Source organism: Lactuca saligna, chromosome 4 (assembly GCF_052625555.1).
Source record: "Lactuca saligna cultivar CGN05327 chromosome 4, ASM5262555v1, whole genome shotgun sequence".
Classification (NCBI taxonomy): domain Eukaryota; kingdom Viridiplantae; phylum Streptophyta; class Magnoliopsida; order Asterales; family Asteraceae; genus Lactuca; species Lactuca saligna.
Window position 1 is genome coordinate 157812633 of NC_136420.1, and position 15814 is coordinate 157828446.

The 15814-nt window shown below is 32.4% G+C and overlaps 2 protein-coding genes across 2 annotated transcripts; one reads left to right on the plus strand and one right to left on the minus strand.

The window, feature by feature from the left end:
• Window positions 1-500: 500 nt before the first annotated feature.
• Window positions 501-1788, minus strand: LOC145038885 (protein ANTAGONIST OF LIKE HETEROCHROMATIN PROTEIN 1-like). Its single transcript, XM_078987105.1, has one exon. The coding sequence runs from the start codon at window positions 1760-1762 to the stop codon at window positions 728-730; it is 1035 nt and encodes a 344-aa protein (XP_078843231.1). The 5' UTR covers window positions 1763-1788; the 3' UTR covers window positions 501-727.
• A 512-nt stretch (window positions 1789-2300) lies between these two features.
• LOC145040290 (glutathione S-transferase T3-like) lies at window positions 2301-3358 on the plus strand. Its single transcript, XM_078988237.1, has one exon. It carries the CDS (start codon window positions 2312-2314, stop codon window positions 3356-3358), a length of 1047 nt encoding a protein of 348 aa, XP_078844363.1. The 5' UTR covers window positions 2301-2311.
• Window positions 3359-15814: the final 12456 nt, after the last annotated feature.

The following is a 15814-nucleotide window of genomic DNA, read 5'->3' on the forward strand; positions in this document are numbered from 1 at the left end:
GTATAATAATGCTAGAAAAAGTAAAAGATATTTGATTTCTCTTGAGCTAAGACCATTTCCAATGTCATTTAATGGGGAGTTTAATGGGAAAAAAAAATCTAGGTGACACTTGAATGAACATAGAAACCATTGTGGAGTGGGTTGATTGAATGAAGGGTTTAATCCCCATTCAACCGTGGTATGGTTTTTCTTATGTTTTTTTTTTTTCAATTTATTATATAAGCTTATTTTTTATTTCTTTTTTTTTCTCATTTTATTGTAAACACTTTTTTTTTTCTTTCTCAATAGAAAGTAATATTTAATATTTTTTTTTTACAATAAACTATATATATATCATACTTTATTTTATTTTATATTCAATAATTTAATTTATTAAGTTACTTCATATTTTTTATTCTAAACAATAAAAAAAATATATAAATCTTAAAAACATTTTAAAAAAATAACATCTTATTTATTATAATACAACATAGTGATATTACATATTAATAAAACGTTCCCAAATATGCTCCATTAAATCATGTCGAAGAGCATGATGTACGACATTATCGCGTAGTTCAGAGTTTCTTTGAATTTGATATTGAACTTCTTCGACAGGTCCTCGATTCACACGTATAGGAGGATCAACATCATCTGACCAATTACTAATTGCATTTCCTTCATTTTCTACGATCATATTATGTAATATAATGCATGTATACATTATATCCTTTATGTTTTTAAGTTGTCACGATCTTGCTGGACCTCGTACAATTGCCCAACGAGATTGTAGAACACCAAATGCTCTCTCCACATCCTTTCTTGCAGCCTCTTGCATTTCTTTAAACTTGATCCTTTTTGGGTCGGCCGGATGTGGAAAACTTTTAACCATTGTAGCCCATTCAGGATATATACCATTTGCAAGATAATATCCTTTTGTGTATGTTCTTCCATTAACAGTAAAATTGCATTCAGGAGCATAACCTTGTAATACATCATTGAATAACCGTGACTGGTTAATTACATTAATGTCATTGTTAGACCCGGCAACCCGGAAATATGCATGCCATATCCAAAGGTCTTGTGATGCAACTGCTTCCAACATAATTGTTGGACAACCTTGATCACCTCGAGTATATTGACCTTGCCATGCAACCGGGTAATTTTTCCAAAGCCAATGCATGCAATCAATACTTCCAAGCATACCAGGAAACCCGTGCTTTTCTGAATGTTTTTGTAGTAAATTTTGGATGTCATTAGCATTTGGTTTTCTCAAATAATGGCTTGAATAAACCTCAATCACGCATCGACAAAAGTTTTGTAGACATTCGATTGAAGTTGATTCACCAATTCGTATGTATTCATCAAAGAGGTCACCAGTTGTGCCATATGCCAACTGGCGTATGGCAGCAGTGCATTTTTGCAAAGGGGAAAGACCATTGTTTCCTAAGGCATCTTTTCTTTGTTGAAAATAAATAGAATGGTTAGAGATACCGTTAACTATTAGAACAAATAGTTCTCGCCTCATTCGAAATCTTCGTCTAAACGTTTGAGGTGGGAAAACAGGATGCTCATCGAAATAGTCTTTCCAAAGACGTTTATGGCCTTCTTCACGATTTCTATCTATATATCTTCGACTTTGCCCAGGACGTCTTGAACTTTCAGCATCTGACTGTTCTGCTTCCAAGCATTTTAGCTCCTTATATAGTTGAAATGTAGAATTACTTGTGAGATGGTTGATTATGAATTCAGAAGCAGAATCGTCTGAGGATGATGATGACATCGTATAAGAAAGATATAAGAAATAGTTTGAATTGGTAGGTATGAAATAATAAAAACGTTGTATTCTTTTATAGAAAAAATATAGAGTCAAATGAAATTCAAATTAAAGTAAAATGAAATCCAAATTATATTCGAATGAAATTGAAATTAAAGTAAAATGAAATTAAAATTAAGATGAAATGAAATCCAAATTAAAGTTAAATGAAATTGAAATTGGAGTTAAATGAAATTGAAATTAAAGTGAAATGAAATCCAAATTAAAGTTAAATGAAATTGAAATTGGTGTCAAATGAAATTGAAATTAAAGTGGAATGAAATCCAAATTAAAGTTAAATAAAATTGAAATTGGAGTCAAATGAAATTGAAATTAAAGTGGAATGAAATCCAAATTAAAGTTAAATAAAATTGAAATTGGAGTCAAATGAAATTGAAATTAAAGTGGAATGAAATCCAAATTAAAGGCAAATGCATACAAGATGTTCAACTCTATAAATAAAGACGAACATATTATATTCTCATTCACACCTACCAACCATCTGATACACCAATCATGAATCCGAATTACTATACACACTTGTTATCTTCTTATGATCCCGAAAATCCAAACAATCATCCACAACATCCATACCCAAATCCAAACAATCATCTACAATATCCATATCCAAGTCCAAACAATTTTCCGCAATATCCATACCCAAATCCAAATAATCATTCACAACATTCATACCAAAATGCATACCCAGATTCTACCAGCCCGGATCCTCCCCATATTCCAGAAAATGAGCCAACACCAACAGAAACTCCTACCAACAAACGACAAAAAAATAAAAAAACCTACTGGAGCAAAGAAGAAGAAATGTTGTTGGCAAAAGCTTGGCTACAAATTTCAGAAGATAGCATTACTGGAAGTCAACAACGTGATAAAGAGTTCTGGAGACGAATTATTGCATACTATGAAAAAAGCAACATGTCGAACGTTGCAAGAACTCAAGCCAACCTCAAAACGCATTGGCATTACATGAACCCATTTGCAGTTACATTTAATCAAATGTATATAGTGTTGAAAAGTCAACACCTTAGTGGATGGTCTGAGGATGATCTCAAACGTGCAACTTTTGAGCATTATCATGCTAGATATGGTGCCGATTTTAGGCACGAACATATTTGGAATATCGTTAAAAATGAACAGAAATGGAAAGGTTCAAGCACTGCATTTGGGGCATCTATGTCATCATCAAATACAAAATCTTTCATTAACCTGGATAATGATGAAGTTACAACTCGTCCAATTGGTAGGAATGCAGCAAAAAAAGCAGCAAAAGGGAAAGCTACCAATTCCACTTCGTCATCTGGTAATAGGCTTGATGAAATACTTGAAAAACATATAGAAGAAAATAAAAAGACTTTTGAACGCTATCAAAACTCTTTGGATATGAAAAATGCATTGAAAGAAAGAAAGATGAAGATTAAAGAAGAAAAGGTAAAGAATGATGAAATTTCAATCATTTTCATGGATCCCACTACCATGTCGGAAGATGGACGTGAAATTTGGAGAAATCGTTGTGACGAGATTAAGATAAAATACAATATGAAGTAAAATTTGTATTTTAGATTTCGTACTTTTTATTTAGTATATTATTTGTAACTTTTAATTTCTAAATTGTAATCTTTAATTAATATTTAGTAATTGTAACTTTGAATTTCTAATTAATGTAATATTCTAGTTTTATTTATTAATATTATTTATAAAAAAAATTAAAATGATGATGTGGAAATCCATTGAACTCTTAAGAGTTTAATGGAGTGTAGAATTTAATAGGTTAAATGGTATAGTTAGTGGAATGCTGATGTGGCAATCTATTGAACTCTTAAGAGTTCAATGCATTGGAAATGGCCTAAGTGAATTGAATTGTCTGTCCGAGTTTTGATAAATCCAAACATATGTTTTTATATCTAGTCGGTTTAGCTGGTGGAAAATATTTTTCTTTATTTCACATTTTCAACAAATTCACAGCGTTTCTACTATTTTTTATATTACTTAACCAAATTTTAGACTATATTAGCTTCAATGAATTGAGAGTTGATATTTTCACTTAATAAATTGATCTATCTATATGAGATGCAACATATTATGGTATACGTTAGGAATATTATACATTTCATGTGGATAAATCATTTTATTAAATGAAAATATCATTTGCAAATGGATTAGTTTGTTTAAAAAAAATCAATTTCAATGTTGATAGATAGTTGCGTTGAAAATAATGATAAATATATTAAAAGTATTTGTTAATTAACCATAATGGCCCAAGCATTAACATTGAAATTAATTGTATATAAGAAGTCAAATCCAATGATTCTACCGAAGTCAAAACAACTCCATAGGTTACTTTTGCATAAATTATTCGTTAATTGAATTCGATGAATATTGAAAATTTGTTTTGATTGTAACAAAATTTGAATAAATCTACTATTGTTATTTAGATTAATTTAAAACAATATATTTCGTACGTTATAATAACTTTGTCATGTTTCAAACGTTATAATAATTTTCATGTTTCGAAACTTATTATTGCTTAATAAAATATATTGATTTTCAGTTTGATGAAAACGAAATTAGTGAGATTAGATGAAGATGAAATTGATTTTTTTTTTCTTTTGCAAAATATGTTGAAGAACATATAAGAAATTTGATTTTTTGAGAATTCAATTGAATTTGAATAATTTGTTGAAAATTAATGTATGAAAAATCTAAAAAAAAAAAATGTTGTTTTTTCAAAAGTTCAGAAAACACCAAATCAATTTTTTTTAATGAAAGAACCGAACATGAATGATACACCTTATTTAACTTCAATTGTAAAGACTGATAATATCAATTCTTGTGATTATTTTTGGTCTGCAAAAATTGATTATGTTTATGAAACAAAAGTCAGTGCTTGTGATGATAAGTTTTGGTCTGTACAAACTGATAATATTGATAAAACAAAGGGAATAAGACTAATTAAGGTAATTAATTTTTCGGTTTGTTTACATGTAGGTAACTATATTTTTTTTTTGTACATATCTAAGTAACAAATTTTTTGAAACTGTTCATATATGACCATTATGACCTGCTGTAGCAGGTTACATCTGGCTACAGTAGGTCATAATGGTTACATGTGAACACTTTCAACAAGTTCGTTACCAAGATGTGTACAAAAGAAAAATAGTTACGAACAAAACCAAAAGTAAGAGTAAATTACACAAATGGTCCCTGTGGTTTGGGGGAATTTATGCGTTTGGTCCCTAACTTATTTTTTTTAATTCGGATGGTCTATACTGTTTTTTTGTTGTGTTTGGTCCATGTCTTACCTAAAAAGACTAGTGTGTCCTTATTAATTTAATTTTTTTTTGATTTTTTTATTTATGTATTTTTTTTTATATGTTTAAAAAAACTAATAGACCTCACATATCTGTATCTCCTCACCATCCCATCTTTCATCATCTTCAACTTATATTTCTTTTCTATCTTTAATGACAACGAAGTCTTCACCATCTGTAAGTCCCTAAAATTAAGGATCCAAGTTAGTAATCAATGAAGTTAATAGCAATTAGATTTAGATTGGGAAGAAGAAATTGAATCAAGCACGCACACATTTATATCATATAAATGTCAGGTACACCTTAGGAAAACACACACATACGTCACAAACTTCTAGCCAAAAAGTACAGATTGACACACCTCAGATGCTATTTATAGTACTCCTTCTACCAGCACAAGAGTGTGCGGCCAAGCACATGTGTGCGGCCGCACACACAGTGCGCGGCCGCACACACATGTGTGGCAGCACACATTACATGACAATAAATAAAACACTGCAAACTGACTCAATTAACTATACAAAATGATGCCTAGCTCAAACCACAAATTATGTTCTTTCACCATCTATTATTTTTCGGTCTTTCAACTCCAGCGAACCAACACCACAACCCAATAAAGTGAAGAGACAGTGGGTTATGGTGTTTGTTCCCCAGAGTTGAAGGACAAAAAAAGGATGGTGAAGACTTCCATGTCATTAACGATTGAAAGAAAATAGAGGTTGAAGAGGATGTGAGATGGGATGGTGACCGGTGGGACCCAAATTAGATTTCTCAAATGTGGTTTCAGGTTTACGGTGAGGAGATACAGATATGTGGAGTCTATTAATTTTTTTAAACATATTAAAAAAACATAAATAAGAAAATTAATTAAAAAAAATAAATTAATAAGGGCATAATAGTCTTTTAAGGTAAGACAGGGACTAAGCGCGCAACAAAAATAAACAGTATGGACCATCCGAGTTAAAAAAAAAATAAGTTAAGGACCAAATGCACAAATTCCCCCAAACCGTAGGGACCATTCATGTAATATACTCTTACTTTTGGTTTTGTTCATATTTAGGTAACTATTTTTTTGTACACATCTAGGTAACGAACTTGATGAAACTGTTCACATATAATCATTATCACCTGCTGTAGCTGGATGTAACCTGCTACAGCAGGTCATAATGGTCATATGTGAACAGTTCCAAAAAGTTTTTTACCTAAATGTGTACAAAAAAAAAAGATAGTTACCTATATGTGAACAATCCGAAAAGTTAATTACCTTAACAAGTCTTATTCCCTAAAACAAAAGTCAATTATTGTGATGATTATTTTTGGTCAGCACAAATAGATAATGCTGACGAAACAAAATTTCTTTATGAGGAAACATCCTCGAAAGTAAAAAAGGATATGTATATTTGTGAACCTTTGAATGATGTGGCAATTTCACATAAGATTGTTGAAATGAATGAAACTCAAAATGTGAAATGTGTTTCAAATGTTGATGATGTGTTGAAAGATTTAAAAAAAATTAAAAATAAATGATCAGCAAAAACATTTTGTCAATAAAAAGAAATAAAAGAAAAGGGCAATAAATGTTCGATATAAAAAGAATTTGAAAGAAACACAATAATTTTGAAGACAGAAAGAGTCATTGATAAATTCTGTTAAAAATCAAAAAGATGTTTATTCTTCATCTAATGTGAAAAATCAAAAGTCTGTCAATTCATCAAGATCTTTTGATCGAAAATATTATTCACCAAAATATACTATATTAAATCACGTTAAGATCTAAATTCATTTTCGAAAAATGAGAAATCAAAATCTTTTTCAATGAAAACCAATAAAAAAAACAAGTTTTTGTTCAAAAGAAAGTTATTTCAAATCAAGGTTCTATTTTGAAGGAAATTGAGACAAAACAAAAGAAAGAGGAAAATGAATTTTTGAAAAGCATAATTCCAAAAGCAAAAGAATTTATTCAATAAAAAACTTAATTTAGTTGAAATAAATTTGTGTGATAAAAGGATTCTAGTTTTTAAAATGGTGAAAAATGTGGATAATGTTTCGATTACGAAATCATTTTAGATTGACAAAACCAAATTTTTTCCTGTTATTAATCCAAAATCTTACATGGACCCAAGCTGGTTTGGGTTCCTAAATTGGTGTAATTTTGCATATAATGTATGACGAGCAACATGAATCGGAATGGTATATTGATAATGGTTTCTCTTGTCACATGATAGGTAGGAAATCACAATTAAGGGAGCTTCGGAGTATGAATGATGCAACAAGAATAAAGTTTGGAAACAATGCGACTGGAGAAATCAAAGTATATGACATGATAACTAATGACAAATTTACAATTCGTAAGGTAGCATATGTTGAAGGATTACAACATAATTTGATAAGCGTTTCTCAACTCGTTGTAGGTACTAGTTTAAAAAGTTTCATTTTATGAGGAAGGTTTTGAAATTATTCACAAGGAATCCGAGAAAGTAATTATGAAATCCGAGAGGAAAGGTGAGATTTATCCTATCAACATAAAGCCTATTGAAGGAATTTGACATCCCCATTTTTACGTTGCGAAAAGACAATTTCTTTATGCTTATTTTAAAATAGAGTATTCTTCATATTGTGGAATTTGTCCCATAAAAACTATCTCCAAATAATTTTTTTCTTGATTATTAAAACTTGGGATGTCATAATTGATATAAAAATATAAGAATAAACATAGTCATTACAAGGCTTACAATATCTTATTATACTAACGGCCTACATCGCCTCAAATCTCATATCAGGTCCAAACATCACTATCCATGTATCTTTGTACTGTTACCTGTGATACAAATAAACTGAGTGGGTTAAACTGGGAAGCCTGGTGAGTATATAAGGTTTTCAACCCACAATAATATAATTATTTTGTTTAATTATCTATTTCACATCAAACAATTAACTTGATTACCCATCCCTGTTTTCTTCTATATTCATCTCTAAGGACCCATCCAAAGGATCATCATGAACTTCGTTGTTGACAGTACTATTTCAGGGATTTATCCGCAATACATGTCAGTAAGTAGTTGAGTACATCATATGAACATGTAGTTCATCACCTACAGGTTGTGAACCTTCCTGTGTTCTACTGGGTTGTGTAGAATAGTTTGTGATTGTCATCTATACCCTGCTAGATGACTACATTGTTAGTAGAATAGTACTATTAAAGTTGTGGCATCTTATCATTGTTTTCATCTCTCACTATACTATAAAAGTCATGGGATATTATCACCATTTTCATTTCTCATCACCCTTCACTACCCAATGTATTATAATCATGAAAATACATACACGGTTTAAATCATATAAAACTCATCTTATAATATTTCATCTAACATATAACATCTTAGCACATAAGCAAATATAGCATTTAATTATATAAATACTTCATATCTATATGTAAGATGAAAGTAACTATCTACTCACTTGATAAAGTGGACGACTTGAAATTTGAGCAGCATTTTGCCTTAGCACTTGGCTTTTATTTTGATATGACCCAGGTTTAATTATCCCTAAGTCGTAAACTAATATTCCTGCTGACTAATGATAGTCTAGATTCCTCAACAATCATAATGTCTACATCAAGATTTATCAAGTAAGGAGCAACCAGGTAAGATTATATCAGATGTAGGGTCCGTTTGGTATACAAATTATACTGTTTGGAAATCCCACTTTAAACACCTCACCAAATCCCCGTAAGTAGATCAATCAGTATTATGACTTGGAATTACTGATAAATATTATTTATAAATTCATAACAACGATTATGAATATAAATATAAGTTACACTAAAAGAAATATAAGTGTAACTTAACTTATAGAGATTTTCTAGTGAAGAGTCATAAATTAAACTAGTAGAACTCTAAATCGAGATGTTCTACTTGTCAAGATCTTAAATACTTTAGAGCCTAGCTGAATACCCTAAGTCCTAAGGAAACATCGAGATTTTGGCTCTGGAGAGTTTCAAGAGAAAGAATGTGGATTATGTAGAAGAATGCGGGTGGGGGGGGGGGGGTGCTATTTATAGGTGGATTTTAACCGTACGCGTTGTGCTATTTATATTTTCAACATACTTAGATTGTTCAAATCTATATAAAAATCATAACTCTCTCATACAACATCCATTATCAACTGTCTTGATATAGAGAGATTCCTATTCATGATACATTCGATTCTCATTTAGATTATTTTGCCTAACAATCAACCGATCTAAAATTCGGCTTTTGTATCGCACACTGCTATACTGAATCTTAGAAAAATGATAACTTCTTCATATGAAGTTAGATTTAGGCGTTCTTTATATGCAGTCTTTCGCTTTAACGACTACTATGACTTTTGTTAGATTACTTAGGCCAATAAGCAATCAATCTCTGATTCGTATTTTATGTCGTACTTTTCTCGTAGGGGCTGAACACAAACCTTCAAATGATCATAACTTCTTCATACGAAGCCGGATTTAAGCGCTCCTTATATCCTCGAGATAGTCATTAGGACTACTACGTCTTTAGCTAAGATTATTTGTTATATCTTAAACATCTATCCCGACTCTGTGAGTGTTACAAAAAAACATTCTATCTTTTTACTTGTAAAAGCATCTTCAGAGGATAATTGGTTATGGCATAGACAACTCTCGCATCTCAATTTCAAAGATATTAAAAAGATTCTTCTTGGTGATCTTGTGTGAGGACTTCCTCTTCCTCTGCTCAATATTAAAAAAGATCATTTGTGTGTTGTATGCGAAATGTGTAAGTAAAGAAGAAAAATTCATTTATCCATTATGAATACCAAGATCATTGAACCACTCGAATTACTTCATACAAATCTTTGTGGTACATCTTCAATTGAAGGCATTGGTGGTAATAAGTATATATTTAGTATTGTTGATTTTTCAGGATTCACTTGGCTGTTCTTTCTTAAACAGAAGTCGGAGACAACTCAAAAGCTGATAGTTTTTATAAAGTAAATTGACTTGCAGATGCAAAAGTATGTTTGGAAGATTCGAAGTGACAATAGAGATGAGTTCAAAAATCAAGAATTTGAGGATTTTTTTGATGAATAATGGAATTATTCATAATTTCTCATAGGGCCGGTCCAAACGGTGGGCAACCCGGGTGACCGCCCAGGGCCCACGTGTCCAGGGGGCCCAATTTTTTTGGGTTATTTGGTATGTGTGTGTGTGTGTATATATATATATATATATATATATATATATATAAATTATTACCTAAATGATTTTTAGGTACTAAAGTTGGTTCAAACTCAAACTAGCTCAAAAGATTTACATTTTGGTTTGTTTGCTATTGCTAATTGAACGCGTTTATAGTGAAAAAAAAATTATATTTTTTTGAATCTTTATTATATTTGTCTTTAAGGGGCCCTTTTTTCTATTCGCCTTGGGCCCCATATACATTTGGACCGGCCCTAAATTTCTTATCACCTTATACTCCACATTAAAATGGTGTAGTTGAAAGACGAAAGTGTTCACTCTGTGAAGCTGCAAGGACAATGTTATCATTTGCAATTCTCCTATTGTATTTCTGAGCTGAAGTGATAAGAGCCGCATGCTTTACTCAAAACTATTCTTACATTAGTAATGTAACGCCTATAGATCCAGGCTAGTCAATTTAGAGATAATAGGGGCCGAAAACGACTTTTCGACAAAAGATTATTTAGAATAAATAATCTTAACAAAGTTTTAGAATACGTCTGAAGGGTTTCGTACATATAAAGAATACCGAAATCCGAGTTATAACGAAGAAGTTATGGCCCGTCGAAGTTTTACGGCAAAACCGCCATGGCACCGGGAGACGTAAATAGTGAATTTACGATAGAAGACTTTTAGCCTTAGTGATCTAAACAAAATTTATAGTATACATTAAAATAATAACATACAAAAAAAACGCCCAAATCTGACTTCGTATGAGAAAGTTATGAATTTTCTAAGATTTGGCCTAGTAGTGCATGGCCCGAAACTCGAATTTTAGTTCAAGCAGTTTTTGGCCTACGCGACCTAGATGAGAGTTGAAGATCTTATTAATAGGAACTCAACAATAAAAAGACAGATGAAAACGGAGTCTGTATGTAGAAGTTATGAATGTTACGCGGACATTTAACAGTATAATCTCCTCCTATTGTTAAATTTAAGATCAGTCAAGAATTAGCTGACGCAGTCTAAATGAAAGTTGTTTATCTTGTTTTTACCTATGCGTGGATATAAATAACATCACAAATGGAGCTTGTATGCGAAAGTTACGGGGTTTAGAAGTCGGTAGGATGCTGTGCGAAATCGGGTGACGTGACTGAATATGGGCCAAGGCTTTATTTCAAGGCAAGCCACCAGAAGGTGAAATGTGGCATGAACTCGACAATTAGGAGAATCTGCTCGATGAGTAGAGCTATTTTCCAGCCTATAAATAGAGGTGTCGGGTTCCCTTATTCTTCACACCATTCCAACCTCTTCTCTCTCTCTCTCTCTAAACTCTCTCTAGCCCCCCCCCCCCCCCAAGCCTAGGTAAACCCCCTAGCACCCAAAGGAAGCCCCGAGGCTACCGAAGCCACGAGAAAATAGCCTTTCGGCTCGGGAAGGATGCTTCAATGAAGCCCGATTTTCTAGAAAATCTGTTGTAAGTGAGTTATGCCTACCCTATCTTTAGTATAGCTTATGTTTCAATATAGTAATGTTATTAGGACTTTATAAGGAGTATTTGCGCTATTATTATGGGTTATATAAGTATTGTTTAATGATTATATAATAGTAATAATAGCAAGACTATTAATTAGTCATGGTGAATATTAGACTAAACTCTAGTGGTAATGATACTAGGTTTTGTTCGAGGGAAATTATTTTAATAGTAACTAAGTGTTGTCTGAGTACTGAGTCATCACCTTATTAGGTGAGTGCATGGTTACTTTCATCTTCCACATAGATATGAAGTATTTTATATAAACTACATGCTATGTTTGCATATTATTTGTATATTTTCTATCTATGTTGGATGAACGATTTTGTACAAGTTTTATATGATTTAAACTGTATATGTATTTATATCTACATAATATGTTGGGTAAAACATGGGTAGATGAAATATGAGTTGGACGATAAGTTGAGAGGCAATATAGACCATGAGGTAAGGGTGAGAGGTGGACGATGTGAGAAGCCTTTTTTCCAAATGTTGGCCCCATCATCTAGCAGGGTATGGATGACAACCACAGACTATTCTAGACAGTCCAGTGGAACACTAGCAGGCTCGCAACCTGTAGGTGTTGTGAACGATGTGTTCACCGGTGTACTCTAAAAATCTATTGACCTGTATTGCGAGTGGACTCTAGAAACCGATACTTTCAATAAGCGAGATAACCCTGGCAGATGCACCTAAAAGACTCTACCGACAGAAGCACTTAATAGAGAACCTCATAACCCCGACAGATGTGCCCCATAAGGAATGTCACAATTCTGGCAGCTGCGCCTAAGTGATAATATTAGCAACTGTGCTTGACAGATGTGTCATTAGCAACGATGGACTTCGTGCTAATTCCTTAGGATGATCCTTAGGAATAAATGAACGATGAATAGTTGATTCTTAGGGTAGATCCTTAAGAGTAAAGAAGATAATGGGGATGGGTAATTGGGTAGATTAATTGTTTTAAGATTAAACATAATAATTATATTATTGGGGGTTGAAAACCCTATGTACTCCCCAGGTTTCCCATCCTGACTCACTCAGTTTATTTATATCACAAGTGTTGATATGAAGTCACATTACACTGAGAGATTAAGGAGATATAAATCACTAGTGATAATGAATGTAAGTTCTGTTTATGCTTCTGTATTGACGATGACATCCGAAATATTTAGAAATGAATAAAAATATTTTTCTTCATAAATGCCTTGATAACGTATTTATCATGTTTTACTGGGAACAAATTCCGCAACATTTTTATTAAAAGAGGTACTCTGATATTTATAAAGCATAAACAAAATCGATCTTTTCTGGCCGTGAAAACAGTGATGTCACAAGTAAGCAATTTCTAATTACTCCTTATGAAATTCTAAATAATCACAAATTTAATGAGAAATTCTTTCATGTTTTTCGCTCTAGATTCTTTCTTTATAATTCGAAGGAAATCGCAACAAGTTTGACGTCAAAGCAGACGAAGCAATATTCTAAGGCTATTCTCTCGCATCAAAATCATAAAGATTGTTAAATAAGAAATCAAATAAGATTGAAGAAAGTTATTATGTTTCGTTTGATGACAAGTTTATAAAATCATTTCAGAAAAATGTTGCTCAATGTAGAGAAATATTTCCTTCATGTTCAAATATAATTCCTCTCATGACACTATTTGAAGATTTTCTTAATCTATTTGATGAAACTGAAAAGTCGATCTCTTATGAAACAAAAGTTGTTGACAATCAAGAAGATGAATTGTTGAAATTGGTTAATGGAACAATCACAAAATTTTGAAGTTTAAGATGAAGCAGATATTTCCACAACAGTAAAAGAATGCTCCAGTTGAGGGGGGAGTAGGGAAACTACTGAAGTTTAATCAACTGAAGCAGTATCTAGTTCAACTGAGAATCGAATTAATGACACTCATTTTACGAGGAGAATATTCTTAATAATAATTGTTTATAGGGGAGAATTTAACTAATAATGATCATTTTTAGGGAGAGGATTCTTTATTTGATGTTGATGTGTAGGTGGAGAGATCGGAAAACAACGATAATGATGACCATTCTAAATCTAAAGAAGTTAATTATAAAATTATTCATGCATATGATTTGAATTATCCTTCATTGAAGAAATAGACAAGGGATCATCTGAAATCACAAGTGATAGGAGAAACATCAACTAGTGTTCTTACACGAGCACAACAAAAGGAGAAACAAGCGTCATTAATGTTTTGGTAAAAAAAATGAACAAACAAAGATCGACCAAAGTGTATGAGAGGTTGTGATATTCAGAACAATGCAAGTATGAAAAGTTTTGATCAAAGTGACAGAAGTTGTTGACAAGGAAACCCTTTGATCTTTGCTAGGATCTCCGACATAAAACCTTGATATGTGATAATGATCACCTGCATTTATGATTTTATTGACTGAAAATGTCGATTACAGAGAAAATGTAAAGAGTACAAGTACAAGTGTTATTGTTTTGCTAAGTCTAGTGTGTAGTGTGATGAAGAAAATTGATTTTTATAGTCTAAGGCTAAGGAACAACAACTCTGAGAATTTCGGGATCCTCCCAGATCAACTTATAAACATTTCTTGACTTGGTACTTCATGTATCTTGCATGTTTGTGATGACTATTCGTTAAGAATAAGTCTTTGACTGTTTATTTCTGCACATGCGAGAAAGATAGTAGAGTATATAACCGTTATAAATTTAGGAAATAATAGTTTGGATTCTGAAGTATGTATGGGATCCTGAGGTTTGGGGATCCTTAGGTTTGAGGATCTCGATCGTAATCTGAGATCCTAGCCCTAACGATTGCCCACAAATTATTCTTGTGAAATACTTTGGATTTAGTTTGCCAAAATTCAAAGGGATTATTTAAAAACAAATATAATAAGGGGTTTTGAATTTTAAACCCTAATGGATAGGATTTATCCATTCAAGAACCATCATAACCAACCAAATCCAACTTTCTCTTTCTTTTGCCATCAGCATAAATAGAGGCAATAGACTAGGGCTTTCTCCTTACGTCATTTAGCTTTCATCTACGAGTTCACCAGTCTTCTTTGAAGGTACACTTCTACTTAAATTTTCTTTCATTAGCAATGGGCGAGAAAATGACTATATCTCGTAAGAACATACTTGCTCCTTCTGGGGATGATTTCATCGACTAAAAGATCTTATCATATGACGAGATATGTTCTTTCGATGAGGACAATATGGAGTCATTGAAAAGATTTGGCGCTTTCTCCAATGTAGTTGTTTTCAAACCCTTTGATCCAAAACACCAACTCTATTTCGCTTCCTCCTCTTGGGTCTGATTTCCCAAATACCACTTTGGTTTGGGTCTAAAATACCCCTTTTCTGGTATCATCTCCAAGTTCTTTGAAGTTAACCAAATCTCTTACATCCAAGCCATGCCCATTATTTAGAGAATCTTATTATGGATTGACAAACTAAACCAGTCCAAAGATCTAGATATAGGTTTAGCTAAGTTGGCTCATTTGTATGCTCTTACTACTTTTGGAAGCTCTCATTTTCTTCTTAGGCTGAAACCTCACAAATCCCCACTCGTTTTGAAAACAAAACACAATGACGGTGCCTGAAAGGAGAAACATTTTTCATGAAATGTGATTCGATCCTTGATGGGGATTCTATGCTGAAGACATAGGTTAAAAAGGGTATGTATAGCTTTTCCTTGTACTGAGGATCTTGGAATTCACATTTCATTATTTCGTTCGGTGTTTTTGCAGCTTTCAAGTTTTTGAACTCATCCACATCACCAAGGATACCGAAGAGAAGATAGAGAAGCCTCTCATTGTTTCTGCAGCTGATAGGTCTTTCAAGTTCGACTGCTCGAACCTCCAAGAAGGTTCCTCCACTACTGCGTTAATGGATACTGGTAAGAATCATTGTCTTTCATGTGATGGTTTAGAATCAATAAAGATCCTGGATTAATGAGGATCCTGAACTAACGAGGATCT